Genomic DNA, 15094 nt, shown 5'->3' with positions numbered 1-15094 from the left:
TGTCCCCCTAGGGGACACCTCAGCCCGGACGGGGGCTGTCACATGCTCCCCAGCATCACAGCCACCTTTCTCCCACCTTCCATCTGGAAGGCTCCGAGCAAGGGACTGCAGCAGAGTGCGCCCCCAGGCCCCACCGGTCCCCGCTCTGCGCCAGGACGCCCGGGTCCCCAATCGGGGAAAGGAGCCATATCCCCCCACACACACACCCGTCGAGCTGCATGTCAGCTCATTCTAGATCTTCCATCCCCTTCCCGCTGCTTCCTCGGCTCAGTTAACCCAAGTGGGCAGCCCCAGGCCGCTGATCACGACCACCCCTCCGGCCCAGCTGGCCCCCCGGGCGCGGCGCATTCCAGCACCTCGGACAGCGCCTGGCGCATTCCAATGGAGCGGGGCTCGGGGCTCCGGGCGCCGCGCGTCCCTGGCCCGGGTCTTCGGCAGGCGGCGCCCCCCCCCCCCCGCCCCGCTCCGCCTCTCACCCGGAGCCGCCCCCTCCCCTCCCCGCCGCCCCCGGACCACTGCTTACCGGGGTTGGCTCCCCCATCGCCGTCCTCGCAGTCCGTCAGGTTGTTTAGCATGGTGGCGGCGCGGTTCCGGGCCGGGGATGGCTGCGCCGCTTCGCCCGCACCCCTCTGCCCGCCTTCGCCGCGCTCGCCCGCTCGCTCGCTCGCTCGCTCTCTCTCTCCCTTGCTCGCTCGCTCGCTCTAGCTCTCGCTCGCTCTCCGCTCCACGGAGGAAGAAGCTGCAGTGCCCGCCCGCCCGCCCGCCCGGCGCACACACACTCGCGCGGACACACGCTCACACCCGCGCGCGCCCCCTCGCAGCCGCGGCGCGGCTCACCTCATCCCGTATGCAGGAGGCGTGAGCCACTGGCGGGCTGGGGGGAGCCCGGGGGAGGAGGCCGGGGGCGGGCCGCGCGAGCCCGACGGCCCCCCGGCAGGAGCACGGGGGCTCGCGCGGGTGGGACGAGGGGAGGCTGCGGGGGGCGCAGCCCTCGCCTCCCCCGAGCAGACGCAGCTCCCCCCCCCCCACTCCCCGGCGCAGGCGGGGCCCGGCACGTGGGCAGGTGCCATCCCGCGCCCTAAAAATAACGGCAGGGAACTAGGTCGCGGCCGCGGGGAGGCGGCCCCGCAGCGGCTGCCTGGCTGGGGGGTCTGGGGCGACCCCCAGGGGGAAGAGGAGGGGGACTGAGGCGGTGGGGGGGGCGCTGCCCTGGAAGGTGGGGCCCTCGGGAGTCTGTCTGCCAAGCTGGAGAGGCCTATCCTGCAGGGAAGAGAACCAGGAGGCCGGAGCGGGAGGGATGCAAAGTCCAAGGCCTACATGGGACGCGCTGGGCTGCGCCCCGAAGGGGCTCGGGTCACCGGGCTGTCTGGCCCCTCCTGGTTTTAAATGGGTGAGTTACAGAGAACTCTCTCCTCATGCGTAGCCGGACAGGAGGAGACTCCGCATCTCACCCCCAAGGCAAGTCTCTGGACTCCACACGGGGACTTCCAGGCCGGGGAGAGTGGTCCTGCGGTGGGAGAGGGGGCAGCAGTGGGGCTTGGGGAGAATTCACTTTCCACCCGGGATGGTGCAACCTCTAGGGAGAGCGTGTGCTCGCCCCAGGCTGGCCAGGAACCGGGTGGGGGAGGGGGAACTGGGCCGCCTGTCTGTTGGGGACCAGATTTTCTCCTGGGGCGGGAGTGTCTAATCCCCTAATCCAGGATTGCTTTCTGAGGCTTCCAGAGCTGACATGCTCTCGGTGTGTCTCCCCCCCCCACACCCCTGCTAAAACCAGTCCCTCCCCCCTCCACACACACACAGGGTTTTGATCATCCTCAGATGCTTTGGCACCCCTAGAATCCAGGCAGGAGCTGGTGATGGAGACTTCTCGGGAAAGGGGCATCAGAAGTGTGGGCCCTTTGCATCTCTGGCAGTTAAACATATGAGGGCACGAGTGAATTAAGGGAAAATGTCTTCACAGTCGGCCTCCTTTCCAATGCTGGTCCTCTCAATTCCAGGGGCTGTAGGATTGGGTGAGGATGGGCTATAGGACTGGGTCATCTTACCTTTTATAGGTGCAAAAAAAAAAAATGAAGAACCAAAGAGGGAAGATGTTTACCTATAGACATAACGCTAGTGAAGGATGGGATCCAGCCTAGAACCCTACTCCTTTTACTCTAATTTAGGACCTTTCTCCTAACAGGACCCCCTTTTAAATTAGTCTTGCCCTTGATTAAAAGAGCCCAGTATAGTAATATACCCCTGTAGTCCCAGCATTTAAGAGGCTGGAACAGACCGATCCTGAATTCAAAGCCAGCCTGGGACTATATAGCAAAACCTGTCTCAAAATGGGGAAGGGAGGGAAGGAGGGAGAGAGAAGAAAGGAATGGGAGGGAATGGAAGGTAGGGAGAGCGGGAAGGAGGGTCACCGTGAGGCTACTCAGCAGCTTCTCCTTCTCCAGCTCCTAAAAAGAAAACATCAGGGATTGAGTCTAAGATGAGCTTCGCCCCCTTTGATGCTCAGGCTTTGGATCTGCAGGGCCAGGGTGGCCTCTGGCCTTTCAACTGAAGGCCTTCAACGGTCCCCAGGCGTCAGTCACCGCCACGGCAACCTGCATGACAGGATGTTTCAGGACTATGGACAGTGCCCACCATTTTTTTTTTTTTTTCCCACACAGATTTATGAATGGTCTAAGGTTGGGTCAGCGACGGGGTCTTCTGCGGTGGGGGGGAAAGGGGGGAGGGCACCCATGAGATGTCACTACCACGTAGCTTTGTGGACACCCCACCAACACTTTAGACTCTCCCAAAGAGTAACACACACACACACACACACACACACACACACACACACACACACACGGTGAGATGGTTTTGGATTGGTGATGGGTGCTGAAAGGATAGCAGTGGAAAGACCATTTCCCAACAATTTCTCAACACTCCAGCAGCAATGTGGTCTTCCATTACTCTGCAGATATGCGTAACACAGTAAAACATGTCAAGTATGTTTGTTTGAGAAATACTGTGGAAAAGGATAATTGCCGAAGTTCTGCAGCAATTCCAGGTCTGAGGGGTTCCTTGGGGAAGCATTTCCTCCATTTGTGTCCCAGAGCTAGTGCAGCTCTGACCCACTCAGAGAACAACCCAACATGGGGGAAACCTAGCTCTCTAGGGGGTTGGGTGAAGGCAGAGTGATTCCTCTTGCCTTTGAAGCTCTATCCATCTTCCCTCACTGGAGTTTTGATCTCTTGAACTATCTGGGACTCATGAATTGTGGTTCTATCCTGGATTCCCCCTCAGAAGTCTGCACACCCCTGGACAAAATGCAAGTCCCCCTCTCTGGGCCTCAGTATCCCTATTTGTAAACTGAAAGGGCTAGGCTACAAGATCCTATGCAGTCTGACAATGAGTCTCAGGCTAAAAATCACAAAGTTCTTCCTTTGGATCCCAGGCCAAGTATGATACAGCCCCAGGGGAAGACCCCAGCCCCTCAACTAACACCGCTCACCTCTCAAGGAGACTGAGTCCTATCCTGGGCTGATACTGTCTGTGGTGAAGCTATAAGCAAGTGTGTGGCAAGAACCTCCTATAGTGCCAGCATGAGCCTGGTCAGCAAGAAGAGGCCCTCAGCTCTAAGACCCGGGCATATGGCTGTCCACAAAGTACTTTCTCCAGTCACAGTTCTGGGGTCCAGAGCCCTTGGGAGATGCAATGCTAACAAAACGCTCTCGTTAAAGCAGCACAACATGCAGAGCTGGGCAAGGTCCTATTTTTGAACTCTGAAGCGCTACAATTTATACCCCCTCCCACCTTATGCTTCTCAGAGAGGGGGAAAAAAAAGCTCAGAGAAGCTGTTTTCCCTTGATCAGGATTTGAGACCTGAAAGAGACTTTATACATTTTTTTCCCACTCACCACTTATAGTGACATTGGAGTCTGGAAATGGAAGTGGAACAGAAGGTATGTTCTTCATGGAGTAAACTTGTGGCACTCCAGCACCCCAACCTCTAGCCCAAGGCCTCATCTACTGAATCAGAAGAGGGGGGCCATCGGAGAAAACTGCAGTCAGCTGACTTGGTCTTCCTTTTCCAGCACGAAGTGTACGTTCTCTCTGATGGTTCAATCCCTACCCACCCTTATCTCCATGGCACTACCTCACAACCTGCCCGCCCACCCTCAGCTGTGGTCTCATGGAGCAAAGGCCCCAAGCCCTCTCTGTCTTCCAATGTCCCCCCATCTGCATGCCCCATCCTCCAGACCCCAGATCCTAGCAGTGAATTGATGAGTCCAGTGCATAGCACACCCCCCCACACACACACACGGGGCTCACCGTGAGCACGTCAACCACCACCGTCTCCGTGGCAACCGGGGGCTTAATTAACAGGCTGCAGACCTGTTACCATGGCAACAGAACCCCAACAGCCCCCCTATTCCCCTGCAGACTCAGCCTGTCTTCCCCCTTTTCCCAATCCAGACCCCCTCCCACTGCCCTCAGCCCCACCCCCATCCCACCTGGAGAGCGAAGGCCTGCAGATCACTCTGGTTCATTGAGAAGACAGAAAGCGGAGAGGAGGGGGATGAGAGAGAGAGAGGGAGAAAGAGGCTTGTCACCATGGCAACTGCAGCCCCGTTCATAACCAGTTTGTTGCTATGGAGAATCCTAGGGCTCACCTTGGGCTGAGGTACTGGGCAGTGAGGTGCCGAGTCCTGTGAAACTGAGGCTACAGCAACTAGAAAACTTCTTGGACCGAGATCTCCAGATTGTGTATTGGGGGGGGGTTGAGGGAGGGAGGGAGGGAGGATGACAACAGTGTCCTTCCCAATTTACAGATTGAGAGACTGAGATGTGAGGTTTCCACATGTTTATGGGGGATGTGGACAGCTTGACCCTTCTAGGTCATCAGAAACCCTGTGTGTGTGTGTGTGTGTGTGTGTGTGTGTGTGTGTGTGTGTGTGTGTGTGTGTGTGTGCTGACACTGGGGCTTGAATTCTGGGCCTGGACACTGTCCCTGAGCTCTTTTGCTCAAGGCAAGTGCTCTACCACTTAAGACACAGCTCCACTTCCGGCTTTTCTGGTGGTTCATTGGAGAAAAGAGTCTCACAGACTTTCCTACCTAGGCTGGCTTTGAATCTTGATCCTCAGATCTCAGCCTCCTGATTAGCTAGAATTACAGGCGTGAGCCACCTGCACCTGGCAACTCTTAGTATTTCAATGGCTGGATGGGCCATTCCTGTCAACTCCTTTCTACCACATGTGGTTAAACTGAGGCCTGGGGAGAGGAGCAATGTGCCCAAGGCAACACCATCAGAGGGGCTGAGCTAGAGCACAATGGCTCCAATGGCTCTCATTGGTCCTGCTCCGTCCCCCCAGCCTAAAATATAATCCCTTTCCCTCAGCGTTGGTCCTGTCTGTCCTATGGCTCTTTCCAGTTTCCTACCTCCTCTCTGAGAAACTGAGGCACAGTGTGGGACTTAAAACGAATGGGGGAATATTTCAGCATTGTAACAGTTGGTCCCCGGCCCACTTGTGTCCAACCAGATCACCATCAGCCTTCTCAAGGAACAGGTGAGGCAGCCAAGACACAGGTGGGCTGCAGCCAAGGGTTGATGGTGGGTCCAACCAGAGGTCAGCCTCTAAATGGCCTCTTCCATCTGCTATGGGGTGGGCAGCAGCAGCCCAGGGTTAATGGTGGGTCCAAGGCTCAGCCTCTGACTGGCCTCTTCCACCCTTGGCAGGTCACACTGTCCCTGGGAGCTGCTATTTTGGCAGCAGAGAGCGTCCCAAGGGACAAGCTCCATTCTCTAGGCCCAGAGTAAAAGCCAGTGCTCACACACCTGTGCCCTGAAGTCCCCCCCCCCCAATCACTCTCACCCCTCCCTACGGACCTGAGACAAGAGGTGGGAGAGCATCCCTCTGAGACCAGAAGGCTGACACAAAAACAGCTGTGGAAAAGGCACCCCAGAGGCTGGACTCCCCTGGACGCCCTGGGCTAATTCCCCACAGTGTCTGTTAAGGAGGAGATGATTGAGGCTTCCTCAGGGCTTATGAGGTTAAAGATCACTCAACCCATTCCAAGATGAACTTCCAGGGCAAGCTTACACAAAGGTGCCTATCCCATGGATAGACACAGAAATATATTCACCAGTGTGCCCACTGACATACTGGCAATACACATAAGCTCTGAGCCACTGAGGTGCTCACACACACACACAGACAGAGCCACAAGCACATAGTATTATACACATATCCATCTTGCACACACATCTGCACACTCAAAACCTGGCACTACGTTTTACTTCAGCTGTGCAGAAACTTGACAGTACGAATGGAAAGACTGCACAATCACCTTGGGACACAGCACATGGCTATCTTACTTCCAGGTGAGGGGGTAGGGTGCAGAACCACCTTCTTGTCTGTAGAGCCCTGAGTATCCGACTAAACACCAGGTTCTGGGCCTGGGCCTCAGAACACAAAGATAAAAGGAGACAGTCCCTGACCTTGAGACGCTCTAATAAAGAGACACACAAGCAAATAACGGCCATCCATTGGGATATGTGCTCCAGTGAGTGGGCTGAAAGGAAATGGCCACCTTTACCTGGGAGGGAGGGAAGGTAGGAAGGACTCCCAGAAAGGATGAAATGAGCTATAATTCGTAGGAGGAGTCTTCCTGGTGTATGGAGGTGGTAAATTGACAGAGATAGCTATAACGGTAAAGAATATGAATGACAGACTGAAGGGTTGGCCTTTAGTCTACAGTGATGGGCGCCTTGTGTGGGGGACGATTAGAGCAGGCCTGGAGGTAGGGATCACAGCGAGGAGGCTGCGGCCATAGCCCTGTGAGATCTGGAAGGCTTGGACCAGGAGCACCGTGACAGGAGAGAAATGCAGACAGATTCTGGATCCTTTCGGGAGGTCAGTGGCCAAGCCATGAGGACCAATTACATTTGGTGAGAGAAGAGGAGGCGGGGAGGATGCCTCCAGATTGCTGACTTTTTTTTTTTTTTTTAAATCTGGAAGGCTGATAGGCCATTCGTGAAAAAACGCCAAAAGGAATAAGACAAATTCCAAGACAGATAGGCAGGGAAAGGAGCACACATGCACACACACAGCCTCCCAGTGTCCGCATCCAGGAAGCGGTCATTTCATAGGACCGGGCCGCCCCCCCCCCGGAAGTGCAGGCCTCGATTGTTCATCTATGCGGTGAAGAGCTGGCGGAGGAACCCCCCGCCCCCCCCCCCCCACCGGCCTGGGGTCTGGACGCTGGGGCTTGCTTGGGTCGGGGCGAGCTCACCGGCGGCTCGGCAGCGACCCCTGGCGGGCCCGGGAGGCACTTTCTCCTCCCCGCGCGGGGGGCGCTCCGAGCCCATGGGCCTGGTTCCTTCCAGTCTAGGGGCGCAGAGCTAGGAAGGGGGTCCCCTCCAAGTGGCCCCCTTCAGGAGAGATTCTCTGCGCAGCCGGGGCCGGAGGATCCCCAACCCCTGAACGCTGCACGTAACTCCCATTACCACGGCTTCGGGCTGGTGAGGAAGGCGCCCCCGCCGCGCCCGTGCTGGCCTCTCCCTTACCCTCGCGGGGGGGCTACGGGAGACAGGACTGGGGGGCTACCCTAGACCTAGCTGCTCGGGATTCAAACTAACTTCTCGGCCTACCCTTCCCCCAGGCGTCGGGGGCTCCTTTAGAAAGGCAGAAGAGCGGGGGACCCACCAGGCACCAAGGGCCCGCCCACCTGGCACCTGCCTCGGTGACCTCAATTCCTGTCCCTCTCGCCCCCGGCCCTCCCGCCACCCTGGCCCGTTCCCACCTTCCTTGTCCAACCGCTCCCCGCGGGTGGCGCTTTCTGGGGGTCTCCAAATCGACCGAGCCCCGCCTCCTCCCCTCGGATCTGGGCCCGCCCCTTAATCACATACTCCCCCAATTCCCACCCCCCACCCCAATCCCGTCTCCCTCCCTCTGACGTCTCCTACTCGAGGTAGCTCGCCCCTTTATGGTCCTCTTGGCCTATTTCCCCGCCGAGACCCCATCTCCTCCACGGCAGGATCGTCGCCCTCCTTCGCCCCCCTCACCACCCGCCGCCCCCCGCCACGCCCCAACGCTCCTAGGCCCCGGTCCGCAGTGTGGCCCCGCCCACATCGGCTATGGCCACGCCCCCTCTCACTTTCCGCTCGAGCGCCCCTAGTCCCTTGGTGGGTCCCCACGACTTTCTCTTCTCTGGGGGACCCTCTCTCCAGTCCAGCCCCTCGGCTCCAGGCATCAGGCCCGCCCCGGCCCGCCCCGTGCGGCCCCGCCCCCGGCATGGCCCCGCCCCCGCAGCCCCGCCCCCGCGGTGGCCCCGCCCCTGCGGTGGCACCGCCCCCCTGCGGCCTCTACCTTTGACGTCTTCCCCCGGGAGGTGGCGGGGGTCCGCGACTGAATGTCTACGCGACTCGGGGTCCGGGGTGCGGGCGGGCGCCGCGGCGGGCAGCGAGGTGACGGTGAACCTGCGGCTCATGGCGCGGAGCGGGGCCGGCCGGCGGCGCGGCCTGGATCGCACAAGTGGCCGCAGTGGGGATCCGGGAGCGAGACCGAGCGGCTCCCGCTCGCCCGCCCGCCCGCCCGCCCGCCGGCCGCCCCCCGCCCCGCGCCCGCCCCGCGCCGCGCAGGGTCCTAGTGCCCGCTGCGCGGGGCCTCCCGAGCCTGGCCACTGCTCTCCCAGGCCCTCGGCTCGGACCCACCTGGGGAGCCCACCCACCCGTGAGTCATTCCTCGCGGGGAGGCCCAGCTCTGCCGGGATCTCCCACACACCTGGGCCCCCGTGGACTCACCCATTCATTCAGCAGGTTGATGGCCTCCAGGCAGTGGTGCCAGGCTGGGCCACTGGGACAGAGCCGTGAATGAGATGAACTGGCTTCTCCTCCTGTGGCCCATGTTCTAATGAGAGAGGGGAGGAAGAGTGTGAGTGAGCAAACACGCGGTCATACATATTTGTTAAGGAATAAAGCAGGATCGTGGGATGTGGCAGAGTGTGGAGGTGGGGGGGGGGGTGAAGAGCTGCTTTCGTGGGTGGCCTGAGAAGGGCTCCCAGAAGATATTTCCACTCAGACCCCACAAGAGAGGAGCCAGCTGTGCAAAAACCCAAGGGTGAAGTAGCAAATGCAGAGGCCTTGCGGGGCCTGCACAGATCAAAAAGGAGCAAGATGGCCATTGTGTCTGGAACAGAGTGGAGGAGAGACTCATAGTAGCTGAGGGAGGGGAGGGAAGCAGATCAGATGGCTTTTTTTTTTAAGTCTTTGGGGAGGAGCCTGGGTGCTTAATTGGAAAGGGATACCACTAGAAGTTTTAGTCTGGGTAATGACATGATGTAATTTGTGTGTGTGTGTGTGTGTGTGTGTGTGTGTGTGTGTGTGTGTGTGTGAGGGAGAGAGAGAGAGCACATTCTGGTCCTAGACGTTGAACTCAGGCTCTTGGCACTGACCCTGAGCCTTTTTTGCTCAAGGCTAGCACTCTACCACTTGAGCCACAGGTCCACCTCCAGCTTTTGGGTAATTAATTGGAGCTAAGCGTATCATGGTTTCCTTCCCCTGGCAGGCTTTGAACTGGGAATCTTCAAATCTCAGCCTCCTGAGTAGCTAGGATTGCAGTGCCCAACGCTGCAATTTCTATTTTAACAAGACTGGTCCCTCTGGCAGCTAAGTGAACACTGGACAGTAGAGAGGGAGTCCAGTAGAAGTCTAGGGAGGAGCACCATACAGGCCCCCAGGAGACAGTGACCGAGACTAGAGGTGGCAGCCACCTGCTTCTAGAGAAGATATGGAAGTAAGGGCAGCAGACGCTGCCTGGCATGTGGGTGAAATCCAAGAGGGCCCCTGAAAACTCTAACTGTGGTAGAGTGTAGGGCAGACAAAACCACTTCAGAAAACAGTTTAGTCGTGTGTGGCGATGCTGGATGCGGGCATACTCTCAGCCAAGAAATTTCATTCCTAGGAACGTACCCAGAATGGCTGTCCCTGTGCTGTGAAAGCCCATGTGTTTGTCTATGTATTGTATTTAAGAGAGTCTTCATAGTGGCGTTAGTCACAATGAGCCTTCAACCGAAATCTACCCAAATGTTGTACCCATAGTAAAAGATACCATTTGTGGTATGTTTCACACAAAATGTCATCTAGCACTAGGAATAAACAATCATCCTTTACAGAAAAATATGGATGAACGGTTCAAATAGAACACTGAACAAAAGAATCCAAAGCTGGGCCCTGGTGGCTCATGCCTATAATTCTTGCTACTCAGGAGGTTGAGATGTGAAGATCCCAATTTGAAGGTAGCCCAGGCAGGAAAGTCTGTGAGATTCTTATCTCCAATTAACTACCCCAAAAGCTGGGAGTAGAGCTGTGGCTCAAGTGGTAGAGCACTAGCCTGGAGCCAAAGAGTTCAGGGACAGCACCCAGGCCCTGAGTTCAAGCCCTAGGATGGACACACACACACACACACACACACACACACACACACACACAGATAGTCAGTGACAACTGAGCCAGAGGCCAGTTGCTCACACCTGTAATCCTAGCTACTCCGAAGGCTGAGATCTGAGGATCATGGTTCGAAGCCAGCCTGGGCAGAAAAGTCCCTTGGGAGCTATGGCTCAAAGTGGTATAGTGCTAGCCTTGAGCAAAAGAGCTCAGGGACAGTGCCCAGGCCCTGAGTTCAAGACCCATGTGTAGCAACAACAAAAGTGGAACCTGAGATTTGATTTGGGGCCTGTTAGGTAGAAATATCTAGTAGGTGTCAAAGCAGTGGTGTGAAGAAGCAGCTGAGCAGAGTCTGGAGCTTAGGGGAGCAGCTAAGGCTGGGGTGTCAATTTTGGAGTCTCTAGCATAGAAATGCTTCTCAAAGCTGGGGTGGAGGGGGCAGGTGAGATCACAAGGACGGAGTGGACACAGAGGAGAGGAAGGATGCAAGAAGTGTGCTTTAGAGTGCCCTGCCCTTCGAAGGTAGGAAAGGGTAGCCAGTGAAATGTGAGAAGAACCAGGAAGTGGGAATGTTCCAGAGGCCAAGTGAGGAAAGCATTTCCAGAGGGCAGGGTGGACTGTGTCCCATGTGCTCATAGGGGCTGTACAGCGGTCCTAGTGGTTTCGAAGACACTGATTCAGGCATGGCGGATAGGACCGAGTGGGTGGTTAGCGAAAGAATGGGAACTGAGGAAGTGGAAGAGAAGTTTGTGAATGGGGTGGGAGTGGGGGCAGGGAGTTGAACAGAATCTGGGGGGAAATGGTTGAGAGGGATTTTAAACAAACTGTATTAAAGAATGCTTGTAGGTCTGGGGTATGGCTCAATTGATAGAGCACCTGCCTCGTCGTAAGTGTGAAGCCTTGAGTTCAAACTCCAGTACCTCACATTAAAAGAATGCTGGACGGGGCTGGGGATATAGCCTAGTGGCAAGAGTGCCTGCCTCGGATACACAAGGCCCTAGGTTCGATTCCCCAGCACCACATATACAGAAAACAGCCAGAAGCGGCGCTGTGGCTCAGGTGGCAGAGTGCTAGCCTTGAGCGGGAAGAAGCCAGGGACAGTGCTCAGGCCCTGAGTCCAAGGCCCAGGACTGGCCAAAAAAAAAAAAAAAAGAATGCTGGAGCCAGGCACCAGTAGCTCACACCTATTTAGGAGGTGGGGAGCCAATAGTGAGGGGCAAACAAACTAGAAGAAAGGGGCTCTCTTTAAGCTCCTTCCTGGGCTCCAGATCCAAAAGCTGGAGCCGGAGCCAGTCAAGTCCCTGACCTCCGCTCACCCACTGCTCCTTGTGCTACCCGATCTGTCCTCCTCAGCCTGGCTTTGGGACCTTCTCTCATCTTGCCAGGGGGCCTCCTATCCTGACCATCCCAGAATTCCCTCTGCTCCCCTCTTACCTGCCTGCTGCCCTCACACACTCAAGTTGGGAGCCACCCGCAGCTCCCCAAACACCCCTGCTTTTTTTCTCTTCTCCCAGAACTTGGGGCGCCCACATCAGGCCCCACCGTCACCAATTACTCACTGAGAGTTGCCATCTGACACGCAGCTGTAGTAATAGTGCACCAGACATGGTGACTCACACCTGTAATGCCAACTGCTCCAGAAGCAGGGATGAGGAGGATCACAGAGGCCAAGCAGCTGGGGCACAAAAAGTTAGTGAGATTCCCCTCTCAACCAATAAGCTAGGAGCCAGTCACACCTGTAATCTCACCACTCGGGAGGCTGATGTCTGAGGATCTTGGTTGGAAGCCAGCCCAGGCAGACAAATCCATGAGATTCATATAGCCAGCATAATGCTAGAGGTGGAGGTGAAGCTTAAGTGGTAGAATGCCAGCCTTGAGTGGAAAAAGCCAAGGGAGATTGTGAGGCCTCTAGTTCAAGCTCTAGTACTGGCCCAAAGGGAAAAAAAAAAATGTTGCCGGTCCTGAAATCTGGATCTAAGCACTATCCTTGAGCTTCTTTTACTCGAGGAGAACACTCTACCACTTGAGCCACAGCGCCACTTCCAGCTTTTTTGAGTAGTTTGTTGGAGATAAGAGTCTCATGGAGTTCCAGGTTGGCTTTGAGTCCCCATCCTCAGACCTGAGCCTCTTGAGTAGCTAGGATTCAGGGCATGAGCCATGGGTGCCCTGCTAAGAAAAAGAATATTTTTTTTTCTTTTTTTTTTTTTTGCCAGTCCTGGGCTTGGACTCAGGGCCTAAGCACTGTCCCTGGCTTCTTCTTGCTCAAGGCTAGCACTCTGCCACTTGAGTCACAGCGCCACTCCTGGCCATTTTCTGCATATGTGGTGCTGGGGAATCGAACCCAGGGCTTCAAGTATACGAGGCAAGCGCTCTTGCCACTAGGCCAAATCCCCAGCCCCAAAAAAGAATATTTTTAATAAACTAAGTATGTGATGCCTATAGCTCCAACCACTGGAAGCCATAGATAGATACATCATGGCTCAAGCTGGCCCCAGGCAAAAACAGGAGACATTATCTAAAAACCAAATGGCCCCAAAGCTAAAAGGGCTGGGTGCATGGCTTCCATACCACAATAAATACTTACCTAGCACGCTCAAGTCCCTTCATCCAAACCCAATACTTCCATTAAAAAATTAAAAAGAAATAAACAGTAGTACCTACAAGCCAAGCATGACAATGTATAATAATCCCAGTCTGAGAGAGGCTGAGACAGGAGGATGAAAGTTTGAGGCCAGCCTGGGCTATAAGGGGAGAATCTGTTTCAGCAAACCTAATCACAAAACCATCCCTCTGAGGAGTTGTAGTGCCTGCCTCACAGGATTGTTTGAACCCACACAAAGCACATGGAACAGGCCTGGCTGGAACAAGTGCTGTACAGGGACTCACGCTGCCATCTATGGAAAGCCCTATTTGATCTCCGTTACCTCAGCCTTAAGTTTTGTGTCAGTCCTGGGGCTTGAACTTGGGGCCTGGGTGCTGTCCCCAAGCTCTTTGGCTCAAGGCTAGCACTCTATCACTTGAGCCACAGCTCCACTTCTAGGTTTTTGGTGGTTAATTGGAGATAAGTGTCTCTTGGACCTTTCTGCCTGGGTCGACTTTGAATTGTGATCCTCAGATCTCAGGCTCCTGAGCAGCTAGGATGACAGGCGTGAGCCACCAGTCCCTTGCACTTTAGCCATCCTTTACCCACGGCCTGCCTGCAAGGCACTGAGGGCTTTGGCAGGTTCTCAGCATATGAGAAAGATGCTGCAGTCAGCATACTTACACGTGTTCACGCACAGGCACGTGAGGATTAGTTAGAGTGGGACATTCTCAGGTTGAAGGTTTGGATGGGTTATCTTCTGGAGGCTGGCTCACTGAACCAGAAGAGGCTCTTGGCCAGCCCTCCCATGCCAGTCTAGTTGAAAGGTCATCTTGCTTAGGAGCATTTGCCAACCTCCAACGCAACGCACTGTTCAACCTCTCTGCCTCTCTCTGTCTCTCCCACCATCTCTCTCTCTCTCTCTCTCATTCACATACATGTAACACACACACACACACACACACACACTGCTGTAGGGAGTACAGCTGACTCTGTCTTGACTCAGGGAAACATGGTAGGAAGTGTTGGGGGGAGTAGATTAGGTCAACCTGACCCCAAAATTCTGCTTCTGTAAATGGCTTGCTTAATTTGTTTGTTGCATGCTCTACCCCCTGCGTCAACCCCCTACATCTGTGCTGCGCTTTTACCTTTATAAACCCCAATTTGAGGACTGCTCGGGGTCACAGTGTCAGCGCCCGAGTCTGCACTGTGTCCCTGGCCAGTCAGCCCACTTTTTGCTTCCCCAATAAATCCATCTTTTTGCTTGAGACTGCCTCTGAGTGGTGGACTCTTGGAGGGACGTGGAATCTCCTCCCTCAAGCCCCATAATACACACACACACACACACACACACACACACACACACACAAACATGACCCATTATTGTACTCTTAGCTGGGCACTGGCGGCTCACATCTGTAATCCTAGCTACTCAAGAAGCTGAGATCTGAGAATTGCAGTTTGAAAGTCCATGAGACTCTTATTTCCAATCAACCACCAAAAAGCCAGATGTGGAGCTGTGGCTCAAGTGGCAGAGTGCTAGCCTTGAGCATCAAAGCTCAGGGTTAGAACCCAAGGCCTGAATTCAAGCACCAGGACCAACATACACACACACACACACACACACACACACACACACACACAGCAGGGACTCTCCAAGCCCAAAGCCACTGCCACTAGCCACAGAATCATCCCCTCTCACTAAGTTGCACTCTCAGGACTGGAGCGGGGGATCTGTGTTTGTAACCCTGTGAGAAGCTCTAGCATTTGAGGACCGCTAAGAGGTTCTTGAAGGCAGGTCTGAAGTCCAGTTCATTTCTCTCCTCCCAGTGTCTCACCTGGATTCTGTCTCTACAGAGGGGCTCAATGAATGGCTGATGAACAAATAGCGTAGTCATTTCCTCAGCCATGCAAGAGAAATAATCACATGACACCTTCCCAACAGGAAGTAATCACACGACAGCTATAGGAAGGACTGTGTATGTCAATATTTATGAAGAGCCTAGCGCAGTGCCAGGCCCATAGTAGCGCTCTATCAATGGAATACGTACGCACCGATGAACAGGTATACATACATAAACACAAACTACTC

General features: G+C 55.4%; 1 protein-coding gene across 3 annotated transcripts in view; it reads right to left on the bottom strand.

Moving 5' to 3' along the window:
• Slc12a5 (solute carrier family 12 member 5) overlaps positions 1-8515 on the bottom strand; it is a 39388-nt gene extending 30873 nt beyond the window's left edge. For 2 of the 3 annotated variants that reach the window (XM_048349533.1, XM_048349532.1), the window contains exon 1: positions 8347-8515. In XM_048349533.1, the coding sequence (XP_048205490.1) occupies positions 8347-8467 (121 nt within the window). In that variant the 5' untranslated portion in view covers positions 8468-8515. Of the gene's footprint in view, positions 1-523; positions 657-8346 lie in introns of those variants that run through there. The other variant, XM_048349534.1, reaches the window with a different exon arrangement.
• Positions 8516-15094: the final 6579 nt, after the last annotated feature.

This window comes from Perognathus longimembris, chromosome 6 (genome assembly GCF_023159225.1).
Source record: "Perognathus longimembris pacificus isolate PPM17 chromosome 6, ASM2315922v1, whole genome shotgun sequence".
In the NCBI taxonomy this organism is placed as follows: Eukaryota; Metazoa; Chordata; class Mammalia; order Rodentia; family Heteromyidae; genus Perognathus; species Perognathus longimembris.
The sequence above is the reverse complement of the archived record's forward strand: the minus strand, read 5'-3'. Positions and strand labels throughout refer to the sequence as shown.